The sequence below is a fragment of the Elgaria multicarinata genome, chromosome 9 (genome assembly GCF_023053635.1).
Source record: "Elgaria multicarinata webbii isolate HBS135686 ecotype San Diego chromosome 9, rElgMul1.1.pri, whole genome shotgun sequence".
In the NCBI taxonomy this organism is placed as follows: Eukaryota; Metazoa; Chordata; class Lepidosauria; order Squamata; family Anguidae; genus Elgaria; species Elgaria multicarinata.
Genome location: NC_086179.1, coordinates 49,233,580 through 49,252,678, shown reverse-complemented (window position 1 = coordinate 49,252,678; position 19,099 = coordinate 49,233,580). Strand labels below are relative to the sequence as shown.

General features: G+C 38.8%; 1 protein-coding gene across 1 annotated transcript in view; it reads right to left on the bottom strand.

The window, feature by feature from the left end:
* Positions 1 to 19,099, bottom strand: part of PPFIA2 (PTPRF interacting protein alpha 2) — a 295,048-nt gene that overhangs the window by 83,918 nt on the left and 192,031 nt on the right. Inside the window, exons 6-7 of the mRNA XM_063133830.1 lie at positions 16,075 to 16,149; positions 6,021 to 6,137 (exon numbers count right to left, since the gene is read on the bottom strand). Coding sequence (XP_062989900.1) covers positions 6,021 to 6,137; positions 16,075 to 16,149 — 192 coding nt within the window. The remainder of the gene's footprint in view (positions 1 to 6,020; positions 6,138 to 16,074; positions 16,150 to 19,099) is intronic.

Genomic DNA, 19,099 nt, shown 5'->3' with positions numbered 1-19,099 from the left:
CTCACTTTACTCTATTTTAGGGAAGCAGACCTGTGAATACTTATGGCATTCATGGCTATAGCCCATACTGACTTCCTGTTAAATAGGGACCTATTTCTGAATCAGTGTGGGAAGTGCTGTTTACACAGTTGTCTTTTGGTTTTCTGCACAGGGGTTTTCTGGCAGTGGGGAGGTACTTTCTAAGGCCACACTTGTGTGCCACAGTAGCCACAGTTGTCCCACAAGGCTTATAGGCAGCTGAAATACAGATGCCCCTATAGACTAATGCCTACTAATCTGGAAGCCCCAAACAACCTACAATTTATATTTTCACGATTTGCTGAGCTTTGTAAATAAGTTAATTAAGTGGCCCTAAAATGTAGTTGAGACCTGATTACATAGTACTAGCTTTGCTAAATTAAGAATTAAAACATCCTAGGCAAGCATTTATTTCCCTTAATAATTTGGCATCCCCATATGCATACCTACTGCAATCAATCACATATTTTTAAGCAGCCATAAGAGATGATAAAAGACATTAACTAATCAAGATTACTGTCCTACATATACTCTATCACTTTCTGTTGACTTTCCAACATACATAATAGCACAGAGATTCAGATCAAGTTTTTGTCTTTATAAGACTCTCTATTCCGGCAGGCCTATCCAGTGAATTTCAGAATGTTTTTAGGATGTTTTAAGGATGTTTTAATCATATATACTATGTTTTTAATCCGTTTTTATGTGTTTTATATTCGCTGTTGTCCCCCGTCCCCCCTTGATCCAAGTGGAGAGGCAGGTAAGAAATACTACTACTACTACAAGACATTCAGAACTGTTATTTTCTGCTTGTGTTCTGAAATGGTATATTCCATTCTACCACTCAGGCCTTTACCATGACATTCTATTGCATGTGTAGTTCCAGCCATGGAATTACACAAGAATCTTGGCAAAGTCACAAGCCACCACTGCTTCCGGATGAATATGGTTTCTATTCATTTATTCAAATATTCATATTCTGTCTTTCCAAGAAATGCCCAAGGCAATTTATAACAACATAATTAAAATGATAGCAGAAAACAATAGCAATATTTAAACAGCAGAAGCAGCTGCAGCAACAACAAAGGAGTTACAGTCAGCCAAGAATAAATGTTTTAAACCAATCCAAATCAGCCTGAGAGACTTTTCTTGAAAGCTAGGTTTTGGTCATATGCAGAAAAGTCAGCAGTGAATTAAATATGTGAACTGCTATTGGGAGAGCAGTCAGCAGAGAACTGTGGGTTCTTCATCCTCCTACCCTATACCAATCATCATACTGATAAGGATTTTAGTAGTAAAATATTTTCAAAAAGGGCAAAAAGAAAAACTACAAGTGAGCCAATTTATCATGTTGCGGACCAGCATTTCAATATGTCTGTTGAACGGTGTGGTGTGACTTTTCTTTATATGCCACATTTTTTAAAAAAAAGCAAAGTCACAAGAGACTGATGGCGTACTGCAATCGCATCTATATGTGGTGGGAGCACACACAGACTTCTTTTTTGAAAATAAATAATTAAATGGAAAATATAGCTGCCTAAATATAGTAGTAGTAGCCAGGAGGAGAAAGAAAGGGAAGATGAAAGAACCATTAAGCAAATCTGATATCAGTGATGGTAATAGCTACAACAAAGCAGGCATGCCCTGGAGGAAATTCAAATGAGAACAAGTGCTACAGAGATCAATGGATATTAAATGTGGAAAAAGTCCAGAAAACAAAACAAAACACAAAACTATACAATTATTAGTGGTTTGTAAGACAGAAGGAGAAATGAAAGCATAGTCAAGTCTTCCCTTTCTTAATATCACTAAAAGGAAAGCAGCACAAATAATGTGTTGTGATTTTTTCCTCTTTCTAGATAAAAAGCACAGCAGCAATTGCAATCTGGCATTTGCGAGTGAAGGAAGCATGGAATAAAGACACAGACACCAGAGCTGGGGATAAACTAGGGCCTCTTTATTTAAACAATAAGGGAGATTCAACCCCTCCCTGGATCTGCATATGAAAGTGCAGGAATTTAAGTGTCCTTACCTCAGGCAACTTGCCTGGCTTTATGGGCGAGCCATTCTCCAAATCCAGAAGTCAGGTAAACCCAGCCCCTTTCTTATGTGACACTTTGTAAGTGTGGGGAGGTGGCCCCACACCATCTCTGCCCAATGGCACAAAGGCTCTGAGTAGATGAGGCAGGAAAGTCTCCAAAGGCATACCATATCCTGACACGGAAACCACATACCCCCCAGGAGCAGGTCCTCCAGATATGCCAATAACCAAAAGGTGCCAGAGTGCTCACTGTCCATATTCTAATACAGCAAATTCCCGTACATCCTGCCATAGGAGGGTGCCAAACATCAGCTTCGGCTGGCCTTTTTAAGCTCTGCCCCACCTGCAACAGCCGTTTTCCTACCCAAGCCATCCTGGCTGGGCTGGCACCAAGTTTGTGCAGCCAATGTATCAGTAATCAGATGGGTGATAAACATATGAGAACACAGAGCTAAAATTTCCTTTGCAGCCCAGGCCCCCTATCAAAATGAATGAAAGAGTCATTGAACACTAAAAAAATAATTTTTAAAACCTCAACATCCTGGACTGGGGGTGTGGGATTTTTGGAATGTAGACATTAGCAATGTATGGGGAGTGGGTGGGGAAATATGGTTGAGGATAAACTGCAGACAACCCATGTACATTTGCTGTTTGATCTCTCTGCATTTTCTTGTAAATGACTATATTTTAAAATTTAATTGTGTAAAATATTTATGAGTTGGTAATGTTTTATAGTTAATAGTAAATATCAATAAAGCCATATGCCTAGTATTAAAGCTGCAATGCTATGCACATTTGCCTGGATGTGCACATTTGCCTTTTGTTGAATATAGTGGGATTCACATCTGGGTAAAGCATACATAAGATTGGACTGCATGTTGTATGCTTAGTTCTACAGACATTTTTGCTTTGTTACTGTTTTTAAGTGGTCTCTTACATGGTCTTGCAAACAAATAACAAAACTTACAAGTACCATGCATATCAAGAGACATTGTGTTTATGAGCTTCCCACCATTTCATAATTATGAAATTAACTCTCTCTCTCTTTTAATACACATTTAAGTTTATAAATATAAATGCTAAACTTAAAAATGTACTAGCAAACTACTTTACATCTACCCCTTGCATACAATTCACAAGGTACAAATCCACACACATAGCTTATTCCCACACAGATGTCTCATTTGGTCTTGTAGGTCATTCCAATTATTGTTTATGATACCTAATAACTTTTATGATAACTTTTAATCTGTTTCATCATCCATCCCCTAAATGGCTATTACATTTAGAATGCCTTATTTCTCCTTTGTCTATTTTGCATTCCCTGTAAATCCTTTTGCCTCTCTTATGTGCCAAACAAGCAGATGTTTTGATCAAATTCTGCACACATCGTTTTTCATTAAAAGCCTTTCAATAATGATCCATTGATTGAAGTAAAGAACTTGAAAGTGACTACAGTATCTGCATGACTTCTTAGATTAAACCATATGAACTGCTGCATTTGGGGCTAGGATTATATTAATTTTTTAACTTGGAATGTAAATCCTTTGAGGCCAAGAATCATGCCTTAACCTATGTTTTATACATCAAGCATAATGATTAATAAAGCACAAAATTATAGCATCAGTTCCTTGAAGCAAGTTTTCTGCAAGTTATAGTCAACCTCTGAAGGTCAGTAATAGCTCCCTTTATGTCCTTCCCAAGAACTGTTTCACGCTCCCTTTCAGAGGAAGACTCCATACTTCTTTGCCTTTCTTTTCAATTATTGCACTGCATTGAACAAAAACCATAACAGCTCGAAAGAATTTAGTAATTTGCTTGCATTAAAATATGAAGATGATCAGCTTGAAAACAAATTGTCTTTCAAAACTACATTATTTCACTTTAAATGATCTACAAAGCAAAGCACAACTGCTACCAGAAGTTACAAAATGTGGTATGAGCTGTCAAGATGATAAACCACCATAAAATTTATTGGACTGACCTTTTCTGTTTCTACCCATTTTTTTCAGATTTGTGATGAAATTTCCTTTCAATTGCTACGAAACAAGTATTTTTTTCCTGTAATATATTTAGAATACCATGAGTAGGCTGTGCACTCTACACCATTGATTTTCTCCATTTAGAGAAGAAGTAATATTCTTTGGATTGTGTACTCCTGCACCCAACCAGAATCACGCAAATGGTATATAGTATACTCACATTCATAATGCAACAGAAAGCATATCTTCCTCTGAATGTTATTTTAAGACCTATCTATACAGGCTGGCTTTTAGAATCTCTTCATATATATATACCTTAAGATCATCTACAGGGGCCCTTCTCCGTGAGCCCCTGCCAAAGGAAGTGAGGCAGGTGGCTACTAGGAGGAGGGCTTTCTCCGCTGTGGCACCCCGGTTGTGGAACGAGCTCCCCAGAGAGGTCCGCCTGGCGCCTACACTGTACTCATCTCTCATTCTCTCTTACTGTCAATGATGTTGCGCTTACTCCAGTCAAGGAAGCTCGTAGTCTTGGCTTTATATTTGACTCCTCGCTCTCCTTTATTTCTCATATTGAGGCAGTAGCTAAATCTTGTCGTTTTTTCCTGTATAATATTGCCAGGATTCGATCATTTTTGTCTGTCTCTTCCGCCAAGACGCTTGTTCATGCGCTGGTTATTTCACGGTTGGACTACTGCAACCTTCTTCTCTCTGGCCTTCCTTCCTCTCACATCAGTCCGTTGGTTTCTGTTCACCACTCTGCCGCAAAGATCATCTTCTTGGCTCGCCGCTCTGACCATGTTACTCCGCTTCTGAAATCTCTTCATTGGCTTCCAATTCACTTCAGAATCCAATATAGACTTCTCCTGTTAACCTTCAAAGCTTTTCACGGTCTAGCTCCTTCCTATCTCTCCTCTCTCATCTCACACTATTGCCCCGCTCGTGCTCTTCGCTCCTCTGATGCCATGTTTCTCGCCTGCCCAAGGGCCTCTACTTCCCTTGCTCGGCTCCGTCCATTTTCTTCTGCTGCCCCTTATGCCTGGAACGCTCTTCCAGAACATTTGAGAACTACAAGTTCAATCGCAGCTTTTAAAGCTCAACTAAAAACTTTTCTTTTTCCTAAAGCTTTTAAACTTGATTTTGTTCTGACTTTTATACTGTTAGTTTTTCCCTACCCTGTGTCTGCTTACCCTACCCTGTGCCTGTTTGCATTCTCTTCCCCTCCTTATTGTTTTACTATGATTTTATTAGATTGTAAGCCTATGCGGCAGAGTCTTGCTATTTACTGTTTTACTCTGTACAGCACCATGTACATTGATGGTGCTATATAAATAAATAAATAAATAATAATAATAATAATAATAATAATAATAATAATAATACTCCTTTCGTCGCCAGCTGAAGACCTTTTTATTCACTCAGTATTTTAACACTTAATTTTAACTTAAATTATACTGTTTTAACTCTGTATTTTAACCTTATATCAATTTTGCTGCGTGGTTTTATCCTGGTTGTGCTTTTTATATTGTATTTTGTATTTGTGTTTTTTAACTTGTTGGTTGTTTTATGATGATTTTAATTTTTGTGAACCGCCCAGAGAGCTTCGGCTATTGGGCAGTATAAGAATGTAATAAATAAATAAATAAATAAATACCTAAAAGTTCTAAAGTGTGCACCTCTGAGTGTACTGTGAATTTAAAGTGTACACCTAGAAATGTGAAGTCTATGAACTCTTATTTTAAAACCTATGGATACACTCAATGGATACCAGATTTTGCCAGAAACTCTCTGATGAGTGCTTAACTTTACAAGTAGAATGACTGTCAGAATTCACCATTCATTAGAGCAAATACAAAACTGGAAATCTAAGCAGAAGCTTATATGAGAGCCTTTTTCGGCTGAATGGCGGCATAAAAATACTTAAATAAATAAATAAAAATAAATAAATATGATGCCTTTCAAAGGAAAGCTATGATTTGTACCTTTTCATGAACTTTTTGCCCAGGCTCCATGCCTTTGATAAGCTCTGAATCAGGAGGGCCTTCTCCTGACGCCATTTTCCTTTGAATGTGTGCATTTTGTTCACGCAAAGCTATAATCTAAAAAAGAATTAAGAATATAAGATTAATGCCAAAATATGTAGGTAAGCATTTCATGTATTCAACAGCAATTCATTGTAATGTGATAAAAGATACAGAAAAGATAACTAAGGACACAATTCGAATTGAACTCTTAGTCGTTTTTGTGAACACTAAAATCTGATAGCAATGACACATGTAACGTCAATAGACACAACTATTTCACAATACAAAGAATTAACAAGGGCAAAAGAAAACAAGAGAGGCTGGGTTGTTTAAACAATGCACACTAGGATGGAAATCTAATGTGTCTGATCACATTTCTCAAATAAGAATAAATTAATAGAGGTTGCAGAAACTACTGTATAATAAAAAAGTGAATATTTGGCAGCATATCTATGACATTTGACAGAACTTCTGTCCTATTGTAGGCAGTTAATTCTGAACTTGCTAACACACACATACACGCACACGCACACACACACACACAGGGTTTAATTTTATTTGTTATAAAACAGAAATGACTCAGAACAAACAATTAGTAAGGAAATGTCCATTTTACACCCAAACTGAAGACCATTCTTTTAGCACCTAGTTGTGAAATAGGGATTGGAAACAAAGGTATAGGTCATAGTGCTAGAATTTTCAAGTAATTTCTTCTAGCGTGTTTTCAATGGTTTTGAATTAGACAGTTCAACAGTAATTGGTTGAGATGTGAAGTCTTATTTGCTATATAACTAATGTCTTCACTTATATTAAAAATAAATTACACCGTTCTTGACTAATGCCCCAATATATCTGTTTGAATCTTATTTATATTGTGGCAGTTCTTACTTAGTCAGAATGATGTATTTGTGCTGCATGATGGCTTGCCTTCTGAAAAATCTGTTTCCCCATCCACTTTGGGAAGTCAATGGATACTCAACAATTAAAAACAACAGTTACAGAATATCTTTAATCAAAGTAAGGTGAAAGTTTCCCCACATGGTCTCCGCTTGCAAGGAAAGCAATAGTGCTTTCAAAACTTGTGATAGGTATGATTTTCACACTTCAAGGATACATTTATATAAAATGCTTCAATCCTAGTAAAGTAAGGAGACATCACAGAAAGGATGACAGAAAGGAACTATCAGGCAAAACTCTTTACTAAATATTATATAAGAATGTAAGAAGAGTCGCGCTGGATCAGACCAAAAACTATTCTCGCATTCTGTTCCCACTGCAGTCAACCAGATACCCATGAGAATCCCACCATCAGGACACAAGGATAATAGCACCACCATCCCCTCACATTCCCTGACTACTGTATACTAGAGGTAATATTTATTTGTTTATTTACAATATTTCTATACTGCTCCCTACCTGAGGATTTTGGAGCGGTGAACAAATAAGGTAAAATAATAAAAACAGAATACAAAATTAAAATTCATTTTTAAAAGAAACATTAAGATGGCAAATAATATTGCCCATGGTGAGGTGTGTCATGTTCCTTCACTCAGTTTTCAGCGCCAGGTAAACCTGGTCCATTTTAAACGGCTGCATTTTTTAACAATGCAATTCTTAGGTGGCTAGTTTACTGAAGCTGTATTATAAAATTATACAGTTACAACAAAAGTAGGGGAAAGGATGGCATACATTACATTATATGAAGTTTTCCAATATAATAATATGTCATTAAGTATTTGCATGTACCTAGCAATATTGAATTTGGAATAGAGTTAAAACATAACACCATTAAGTTAACATACATTAACGCCTTCTCCCCTACCACTGAGGTCATCCAAAGGTCTGCTCCTGGTGGTCCCACATAGATCCATCCTCCGACTGGAGTCCACCAGGGGAAGAGCCTTCAGCATGGTGGCTCCCCTCCTGTGGAATTCCCTGCCTCTGAAGGTCAGGCAGGCGCCAACTTTGTACTCCTTTCGGCACCTCCTGAAAACATCATTATTCCAGGAAGCCTTTCCTTAATGTCCAGCCATGAGTCACTGTATTTGCTTCTTTTAAAATCTGTTTCAAGTGTTTTATTCTGTTTTTATGTTCATTTTAACTTGTACACTGCTTCGAAATTTTCAATGGGGAATGGTATATAAATATTATAAATAAATTTTAGGTCCCCTAATACTACAGTCTGGCCACCTTAGAACCTCTCAATGAATCTATACCAAGAGGTACAGAAGACAATAAAATTACAATGTCTGTGATTAAGAACTTTGGCACAGCCATATTGATGGCCAGATTCTATGTGGTGCAAAACCAATTTTGTTTCATTCTCAGAATCTAACTGCTTCCCTTATTTGAATTAAAAATGACTACTCGGATTGGTTCATAGTCCTGAAGTTTTCTAGCTTTCCTGTGTTCTTTGCAGCTTGTCGGAGCTATAAACAGGTTTAAATAAGCTTCTTCCTCTAACAGGCTGCTTTTGCATGATGTACGTTGCTCTGTGCTTTCCATTCTGACAAAGGATATGTGCAGCTTGCATGGTTGGCCCTCAAGCCCATAATCTGAGAACCAGCTCAACAGTTTATACTCAGAACTGAAACTCTATTTAAAGTTGCTAGCTCTCATAGTTCGGAAGGGGGAGCCTTTAAGAATTATTAGAAGTTACTAATAGTTCCATGTAGACCTTACAATTATCAGGAAGTACTGATTTCAATTCACTGCATGTTTTCATACCCCCAAACTACTATCCCTTCTTTCTCTTAGACTGTCACCCCATCTCTTTCCACAAATTCAAATAATTGGGACAATAAACTATTCTGATCACAGAATTTGTGATTCTTATTCTTCAGAATGCAAAGGACGGTAATTATGTGGAGAAAAAGAACCATCTTTTAACAGTGTTTGAATATAGCTTATACATTACCTAAGATAAAGGAATTAAATTAGATGCTTTTTGGGCCCTAAAAATCTATGAATTTGTAAGCATTGTTATCCTCTATTTTGTCACCTGTAGTTACCAAACATACATATATGTATAAACTAAAATCAAGATAGAATAAATGCATAGAAATTCATATTTTGCATCTTAGATGCAGTCAGCTTGCTGGATTTCTATTGTTGACCTCTACATACAAATCACATCCAAGTCTTCTAAATAATAATAATTCTTCACTCCCTAGTGTGATTTCACATATTTATAATCTGATTACATCACTTAAAAATAGGGTGCCTGATAACACATCCAATTTAAAAGGCATACATTTGGAACTGGTGTATTTTTATCCTTTTAGATAAAAGTCTATTTTTGTTTGAATCTCTTAATGGGAATGTTTTATATTTAAAGATGTTTACAAAGACACCTGAATCTTCAGGGAAGTCGATCATAATACTTTTGGCAGAACTGAAACTTAACGTTTTGGTATCAGTCCAATGCATTTTAGCTGGGGCAGGGAGGGAAAACTGGCACAGGATGCTTTTAATGGGGGCAACCTCTTAGCCAGAAATTCACAAAACATCACTTGACTCTTGCTCTCTGGTTGAGAGCTAATGTGCCAAATCATGGCTTGTGGTCATGATAGCAGACTAAGGCCACCGTTTTATGCATATTGAGACAGAAAAAAAAAGTCCTACAGCTCCCAGCATTCCCAGGCCAGCATGGCTGACTTGGGAATGTTGCAATTTGAGGATATTTTTCTGGTTAAACATGTAGAGGATTGCAGACTGCTTAAATTGACACTGGCCACACCTGATAGAACTCACAGTTAGCTATATGTGCAAGTTTCATAGGTACTGGCTGATAGTTCTGATCTAAACTCAAATGTACATAGGTTGTGACTGGACCGTCTTGCTGGGAAATAGTAAATGCCTACCTTCCTGAGCAATGATGGAACATGCTCAGTGAACTACATTTCTTTATATATTTGTGATTTCCCCTCATGCAAATCACTTACAAACAAGCTTGAACTGCCTCCTTCAGTTCCTCAATGATTGTAATGCAGATTAATGCAGTGTTAATGAGAACCTGAAATCTAATATATGCTGCTTCCGTGTGATAGGAAGCTAAAGGAAAAGAATTCTGAATTGTATTAAAATTCTGATTTAGTTAACTAAACATGTGATAATTCCTAAAGAATGTGTTAGGTTAGGGGAAAAGAACATGTTAGGTTAAAATGCTGATGTTAAAGCTGGAACTTAATGCTGAAACACCCTACATTTCTCAATCTCAGCTACAGGTTTCTACTTCTTTAACAGCATAAATATGGTACGCAAGTTATGAAAAGGCTATCAAAATATTTTCAGCCGTGGGCAGACATTGTGTAGCAGTAACGATGGCCTATGCAGCATTTATAAGTGGTGCAAGCTGTATTTAAGAGAACAAAACACAGAAGAAAAGGCTTTTCAGAATTTCAAAAAACGGTTTGGAATGTTGCTTTCAGCATGCACAATGCCTTTTCTTGCTCTCCTCGGGTGGAAGGGGTATACAAAACATTTTCTTTTCCAAATGGGTTTCTTCATCTCCAAGTTCAGCTATTTAAAAACAAAAGACTCCAGCTCAGACAGACTTCCAAGCAGAGGCTTTTCCTAGCAGAACTGTGAAATAAAATCTTATCTCAAATACGCCATGGTAAGCAAATGCCAACTGCGCCACAGATGTTTTTACCCATGGTTTGAAACTGATTTGCAAACCCTGGTAAAAGATAACCATAGATTTGCATCAACAGCTCCATGCCCAGTCCCGCTACTTGCAGGGAGGAAGGGAGAAGGCGGGACGGGCGCCCACACCAGCTGCGGTCCTCGGGATGGCCCTCGTTGCTAATTGTGAGAATAATGTCATTTCTAATTTGTCTCGTAGTTAAAAGGTTAGACAGGTTTAGCAGGAAGAAACTGATTGACTAACATAGTGTATATGTCAATCAATAAAGGAAAGTACAAGTACAAAATGTTACAGTGTGGAGTGCTGCCCTTCAGGGTTGTAGCCACTCTAGGTTTTGTCCTTTGTTTTGGGTTTCTTGGCAGGTAGGGTAGGATAGGATAGACACATTCATGCCGAAAATGACATCCTGGCGGAGGAACAGGCCGGTTTCCGCCAAGGGAGGAGCACTATTGACCAATGCTTTGTGCTCAACCACTTGATCCAAAAATATCGGAGTCAACCTGGAGGAAGCCTGTACGTGGCCTTTGTGGACTTCACCTCCGCCTTTGACCTCGTTGACAGAGATCGCCTCTGGGACAAACTTTCACGGTCAAGCATAGACAGACGACTCCTGTTTTTGCTGCAAAAACTGCACTCACAAACGGACTCAAGAGTGAGGATTGGCCCATCTGGGACCCTCTCTGACAAAATTATCATCAGAAGAGGAGTCAAGCAGGGCTGTCTACTCGCCCCTTTTTTGTTTAACTATTATGTGAACAATCTGGTGTCCGAGCTAACAGCTCTGGACTGTTTTCCTCCCTCTATTGGCCATAAGAAGGTTCAGGCGCTCCTTTACGCAGATGATATGGCCCTTTTATTTATCACTCAGGTTGGCCTGAGGAGACTGTTGAATAGATTAGGCAAGATCTGTAAAAAGGAAAAATTAGTAATCAACTATTCTAAAACCAAGGTGGTAGTCTTCTCTAGGAGAAATCGCGTGCACAGATGGGTCTTAGATGGCCAGCAGATAGAACAATGCATGAGTTTCAAATATCTGGGAATATACTTCTCCTTTAATGGGGGTTGGAAAACCCAAGTGGAGGCAGCTAAATACTCAGCTATAAGATCAGCTAAAGCAATATTATCATATGGAAGACACAAAGGTGGCTCCTTGGTTGCCCCTACCCTGAAGCTTTTTGTAGCCAAAGTTCTCCCGCAACTATTGTATGGGGTAGAATTATGGGGTCAAGACTCTATTTCCTCAGTAGAGACCGTACAGAACATGGTGTTGAAGGAATTGTTAGCTCTTCCAGTAGGGGTTCCCGCCGCCTTATTAAGAATGGAGGTGGATTTGCCCTCCTTTAAGTCAAGAATCCACAAGAGTATCATACTTTATGGGAAAAAGTTAATGACCCTAGATGAAAACAACTTAGCTAAAAAATGTTTCAATGAACAGCTGGCGAAGGGCGGATGGGCACATAACTGGTTAACTTTGTCCCAGCTCTATGTCAAGGAGGTGCAGGAGTTGCTAGCTAATAACAAAAGGAGCATTGGAGATAGAATCTATGAGGCTGATGCCCAAGGAAACGAAATAGCTAGCCAATTACAGGCCTTCTCTCCATGGTTTAGTTTTATTAAGAAAGAACAGTACTTTGCACAATATTTGCTTGACCTATCGTTTCCTGCCCTAAGAAAGGCCTTTACTGCCCTTCGTTTCCAGACAATGCCCTCTGCTTTCTTGGAGGGGAAGTATAAAAAAGTCCCCCATGCCCAGCGGATCTGTATCTGTGGCTCGGGGGAGATTGAAGACCTAGCGCATTGCCTTCTGCGTTGCCCTCTGTACAAAGAAATCAGGGAGCGTTTTCTAAAGGAACTATTGTTAGCAAGAGCGGGTTGGCACACCAGAGACATTATCTGCGATCTGCTGGCGGACCATAGTAAAGCAATCACAATCAAAGTAGCAAAGTTTGCTGCTGCAGCCCAAAAAATCAGAAATAACTTTCTTAACACAGTCTGCGTAGATTGTAAGGGGGACCATTTGATTTAATAACCTTGTATAAACTATCATCAGAGATCCCACCTATCTGATAGTGCCAGTTATTGACTGTTAGCACTTCAGGTTAAAATGTAATCACTGAAATTATTCTTGTGACTTTGACATGCATGTCACCAGTGTGATAGCAAAGGGCGGGCGCTGCAGACAAGCGGAACACCCCTAGAAAGATCTACAGATTGTCTCCGTGGATAATAAAGGATTGTACCCTAAAGATTATGAATATTGTAAATAATGTGTGTTGCAATGTTAGCAACTTTGTATTTTGTAATGGTCTTTGTGCCACAAACTTTGTGCCACAAACAAATGTGTGTTGCGATGTTAGCAACTTTATATTTTGTAATGGTCTTTGTGCCACAAACAAATAAACTATTCATTCATTCACATTCATGCCCAATCCTGGCTAAATTAAAATCTTTGATTTCCCCACTGAGGTTTATGGGCAGCTCCATTTTACAGGAACATAGGAAGCTGCCTTGTACTAACTCATACCATTGGTCCAATTAGCCTAGTATTGTAACAGGCAGTGTCTCTCCAGCGTTTCAGACAGGATTTTTCCAGCCCTACCTGAAACTTGTGTGTGAGTGTGTGTCCCTCAAATTCCCCAGATATTCATTTTTAAGAGGAACCTCCAAATATGTCTTGAAAATGCCACGATGTCCAGCCACCCAGGGCACAGTGCTGATGTGCAGGAGCACCCACTGATATATTTGCACCATCTTCATCTCCGATAAATCTTGTGAATGGGGGAAAAAGTAGCAGGAAGTACTGAATTTGCACTGGGAAGATGTGGTGGGCCCCTACTAGTGCTTAATAATGTCACTAACTGGACAAACAGGCCTAGGAAGCAAATTTGTAATTTTCTGGGGAAAGTGGCTGAATTTATGGTCATCCAATAGATGGCCAGGTAGTTTATTGGTTTATTTCTGGATTAATTTCAAACTAGACTGAGGGCATTATTATATTCTGTATCTATCATAATGTTTTCAGTTACGACTCATAAATGTCAGTGATGAGATTTACAGTCTCAAAGTGCTGGTACTAACATTCAAAGCCCTAACGGGGCTTTAACCTATATCAATTTTTTGCTGTGTGGTTTTAATCCTGGTTGTGCTTTTTATATTGTATTTTGTATTCATGTTTTTAAATTGTTGGTTGTTTTTATGCTTTTCATGGTTTTAATTTTTGTGAACCGCCCAGAGAGCTTTGGCTATTGGGCGGTATAAAAACGTAATAAATAAATAAATAAATAAATAAATCTCTAGAAGGCATTTAGATACTTACTTCTCTTTAACAAAAGATGCACACTGAAGATTGAGGGGGGACATGACAGCACTCTTCAAATATTGAAAGGTAGTCACACAGAGGAGGGCCAAGGTCTCTTCTTGATCATCTCAGAGTGCAGGACACGGACTAATGGGCTCAAGTTACAGGAAACCAGATTCCGGCTGGACATCAGGAAAAACCTCCTGACTGTTACAGCAGTACAACAATGGAACCAATTGCCTAGGAAGGTCATGGGCTCCCCCACACTAGAGGCCTTCAAGAGGCAGCTGGACAACCATCTGTCAGGTATGCTTTAAGGTGGAGTCCTGCATTGAGCAGGGAGTTGGACCTGATGGCCTTATAGGCCCCTTCCAACTCTACTTTTCTATGATGATTATATGAAACAAAGTTTTTATTCATTGCTAGTACCGTTGCAATACTTTTTGTTAAGAAAAGCTGGCAACACATAATCTGCAATTACGATCCAGGAAGATGAAAAATGAAAATCCCACACTAAGAACTACATTGAGGCTGTTATGGGGGATCAAGGATGCATGAAGAGAAAACCTTCAGCTACACACAAAAAGAGAGATGAAGTAGCTTCACAAAAATAGACTTCAAATGCTGTATACTCAGCAGGGTACTGTTTTAACATATATTTCAAATAATTGGTTCACTGCAGGTGTGGGGAAATATAAAAATAGTAAACCTGGTAAGCAGCCATTTTTATGGCTTTCACCCCACTCGTGTTTCTTTAACTTTACAGCTGATTTAGTTTTTGATTAAAAAAAAATAGCAACTCCAAAGAAACAATAATAACAATCTATTGAGATTATGAACATGGCAAACAGGTGGGACCTGCAAAAAACAAAAATAAAAATGCTGCAGTGTCTCCTCCCTCCTAACTGGAATGTTCCTGTTCAGGGTTCCAACCAGCCATCAAGGAGGGTATTCCACTCCCCCAATCTCTCAGTTTTCCATTTTCCTTTTCCAACATTCTGTGATTACTGTGCATGCTCAGTTCTCATTATGCTGTGTTTTGGGGAGTGTTGCCCCCTTAGGTGTATGTGTGTGGTATTTTTTTAAACTGTTCTACTTCTGTAAACCTCTGGTTTTATCCGTGAATGCAGACACTCTCCTCTTGCTTTTCAATGGTCCCATTTCGGCTCCATTTCTGTTGTCCCTCAGCACCTGAATTCACTTTTAGAGGGCGTGATGAAAAGAGCCAATATAAATGTTTTGCTAGCAGTAGCAACACCCTTGTAATATTTGCTGGGAAAGCACCACTGCTCTTGGCATAAGGTTGCAAGCTTGTCCCCTCTGCTCCTCCACATAGATAACCTATAATGTGAATCAGTGGAGGTTGGTGGTTTCTTTGGGAATGTGAATCCATTCTTGGTTTCGATCAGAAACAGCCAGAACTCTAAAGGAGTTATTCAAAGTGCTGAATCCCACCCCCAAAATGGGTTCAGTACCTTGGACAGCTCCTTCAGGTTCTGGCTGGCTCTCACTGAAACCCAGAATGGATTCACAGCCCCACTGAAAATTGACTCACCTGCCTCCACTGGTGTGAACTAAGCAATCCATGAGAATGCCTGGAAGCCCAGTTCATGTGAATCTTTCTCCCTTTAAAATAAGGGGGGAGAAATTGTGTGAAACTAGTATAAAATGGGGAACAATAATTCCATAAGATGTCATCAGTGTGGTGATGAAGGAGGGAACAAGCTCACCATGCGAGTAAAGGCAGCACTGCAGCGAATGTATAAAAACAGGGAATATATAAATTCAGGATCTTCAAATTTAAAGTCAGTGTCATGACTCCTTCTTTAACTTCCAGACAATCCTGAAGACCTGGCTGCTAACAACTTAAGGCAACCCTCCACAACACACACACACACAAATACCTGCTGTTTAGAATTAGTCAAGATTGTCTAAAATTACAATATGAATAAAGCAAGAATCCCTAGATGTTATCAATCTAATTTTAATCCACAGGACGGTCTGTTAAAAAAAATGTCATATCATGTAAGCGGGGGTGGGGTGGGGTGGAATGTTCTGTATGTTACCTCCTGATTAGCAGCTGCTAGTTCCTCTTCAAGTGCTGAGACTCTTTCTAAAGAAACCCTCAGTCGTTCCCTTACCTAGAAGAAAAATACACATTATGCAGCAACATGATTCTAGTCTTTGCAGTTATACAGCACATCTTCTTCTCTATGGTGTGATATGCTGTAAATAATATTCCATTTAGCTGTACCTGAACACTGCTTAGCACTAGTTGCACCATTTTTTTAGAAGACATATGAAGCAGTACCAATGGAAAGCTTGATTTAAATTAAGATTTCAATCAGCCATTTCCCTTGCTGATTGAAATCATGATTTGAAAAATAGAATGTAAGCCTATGCGGCAGGGTCTTGCTGTTTACTGTTTTACTCTGTACAGCACCATGTACATTGATGGTGCTATATAAATAAATAAATAATAATAATAATTAAAATCAATCCACCTGGCATTCAGATTGATTCAGTATGCCAGAATGATATGCATTCAGGATGCCACAATTCAATCCACTTTCAGGAGGCTTACTTGGAGGAACACTTAGAAGTAACCAGGCAATCACTTTGCTGCAGATTCAACACTCACCACTTGCTTAGTAAAACATCTCATATCATTCAAAGGATCAGGGAAAAAATTCAGTTCTGAGTTAAAAAGAAGAAGAAGAAACCTGACTATACATTGGGAGCTTTTAATAAAGTACTTGCTGAAAGTTCAAGTTCAGTTCTCATTCATTAATCTAGAAAGAGAAAACAATGCACCATCACTTTTCTAGTGGTTTCTATCAGTTTCAAATAACGCAAAGTGAAATTAGACTATAAGCCATAATAATCTCCAAAGGCTATTGCTAGGAATACTGCATTATGTAAGTCCTGGCTGCTACTGTTAAGTTTAGCAGCAAAGAGTAGCTAAAAGCTTCCAGGGCCTTTTTCCAATAGTGTCTGAATAGCATTTACCTCAATAGGCTATTACTCATTTCTTGCTAGTCATAGTCAAAATACTAAGCTTTATTTCAAATAAAAATTACAATTGATGATATTCACATCATCTAGGACTTGTATGTCAAAATTTTATATGATAATAATAATGATGATGATTCAGGAACAATAAGGACTACCATACATTTCTCAAAAGAATTCAGGACTCTATTCATTAGGATAGTAATACAGTTCCCTCCAAATTAACTTGGAGCAATTTACTCTTATTTGAAGTATTTATAATTCAGCAGCTTTCCACATGCATGTTCTCAGCTGGATAGGGACTGCCTCTGCAAATATATTTCTCCCCTCAACCCAAGACCTAGAGCTGTGCCGGCGCAGTAGTCAGCTTTGGCATTTTGTTAGAAGAAATGATGTTGTGCTAGCAGAAACTAGGTTCCAAACTGTGCACAAGAGGAGAATCTATCTGAAGTTATATTTGTACAACTGGTTGTACATAATGCTTGTGCAACTGCTTCTTACACAATGCAAAGTTTTGGTGGAACTTCACTATTGTTATTTGAATTTCCTGAATGACACCGTCCAATACCTCCCATTGAACTCATATGCTCCAACACTTTTTACCACAGGCACTCCCCTATTTTCTGGTATCTGTCTCTGATCAATCATTGTCCCTATTTTTTTTTTGCTTTTAGGGATGATCTATTATTGTTTTGTGAGTTGCTAAGGTTGTCACTGTTCGGGGTTCTCTAGGGTGGCTACATTATCTCTAGTGGATTATAAATGCATGTGCATGAACCCCCAGAGCCAAAATAGAGGTTACTTTAATTGCACACCTACTTTAATTGCTGGTGGTGGACACCACTGGTGCGCACATGGCTGGCCCTGCTGCCAGTGGTGTGTGCACTGCCCCTAGTGCTGGTGACGGCGATGCAGTGCTTCCAGGGACGAGCCTCCAAATGACCGGAAATGCATGGTTCTGGAAGGGACAGGTTGTGCAGCCACAGCTGGGCTTGAATGCTATTTATTTTTTAATACCAGGCACAGGGGAGGGGCATTTTCATTTGCAGTGCAGAGTGTAAGAAGGAAATGTTTAACCCTTCCCTCCCCTCCTGATGAAATTCTCCCTCACCTCTGCACAATTACACGAGAGAGAGAAAAAGCTCTCTATTTTTTAAAAAATAAAGAATCAGACGATGCTGCTAGCCGTGGAATTAAAGATAATTTCTAGCTTGGGCCTAAAGTACCATGTAGTGTATCATCTACCATTTCACACAATGCAGCTGCTGAAGGTATATTTTGAATTGAAGGCATATGAAGAACATTTTGCAGGACAACTTTATGGTTTATATAGTACTACCTTGGCTTTAAAATCAGTGGATGGCAGCTCTTACAGAGTAAATTAATATCAGAGGAAGAGCAGATGTATGCATTGTATGATAATGTGAGGAGAACCTGGGCAGTTATCCTTTTTATGAAAACACTGGGATTTTGAATGTGTTCCTGCTTTTAGCTATGAAAAGTTGTGGGGCATGGGAATCATTCCAAAACATTGCAATCTACTGATAAGCTGTTTGGGAAGAGAAACACACACACCAACAGCTGTTTGATGGGGGTCTTAATCTGTTTGAAGCGTATCTTTGGATCAGAGTAAGAAAGTTTAGTTCAAATTGGAGGAGTAAATGTGGTTTAATCCTTTGATTACAGATTTGGGGACAGAACTAGAAGATCCTAAAAAGTGTTTAAAAATATACATTTTCCCTAGAGAGCTTTTCCCTTGGGCAGTGCACAATTAAAAACCATAAAACAAGCATAGATAAATTTAAAAAACATTAAATGTTTTTTAAAAAGCAGCATACAACCAGCTAAGTTAAAAACCAGGGAAAGCCTGTGTAAAAAGGTATCAGGAGGCTTTTAAAAGATGTTAAGTTTTCCGCCTCCTGAACTGCAAGAGGGAGTCTTTTCCAGAGGGTGGGTGCCACCACAGAGAAGGCCTGCTGCCAAGGTTCTTCATGATGATATTCCATTCATTTCAGAATGGCCAGTAGAACCTCCTCTGAGGATTGTAGTTGTCGGCCTGGTGTATATAACGGAAGGCGG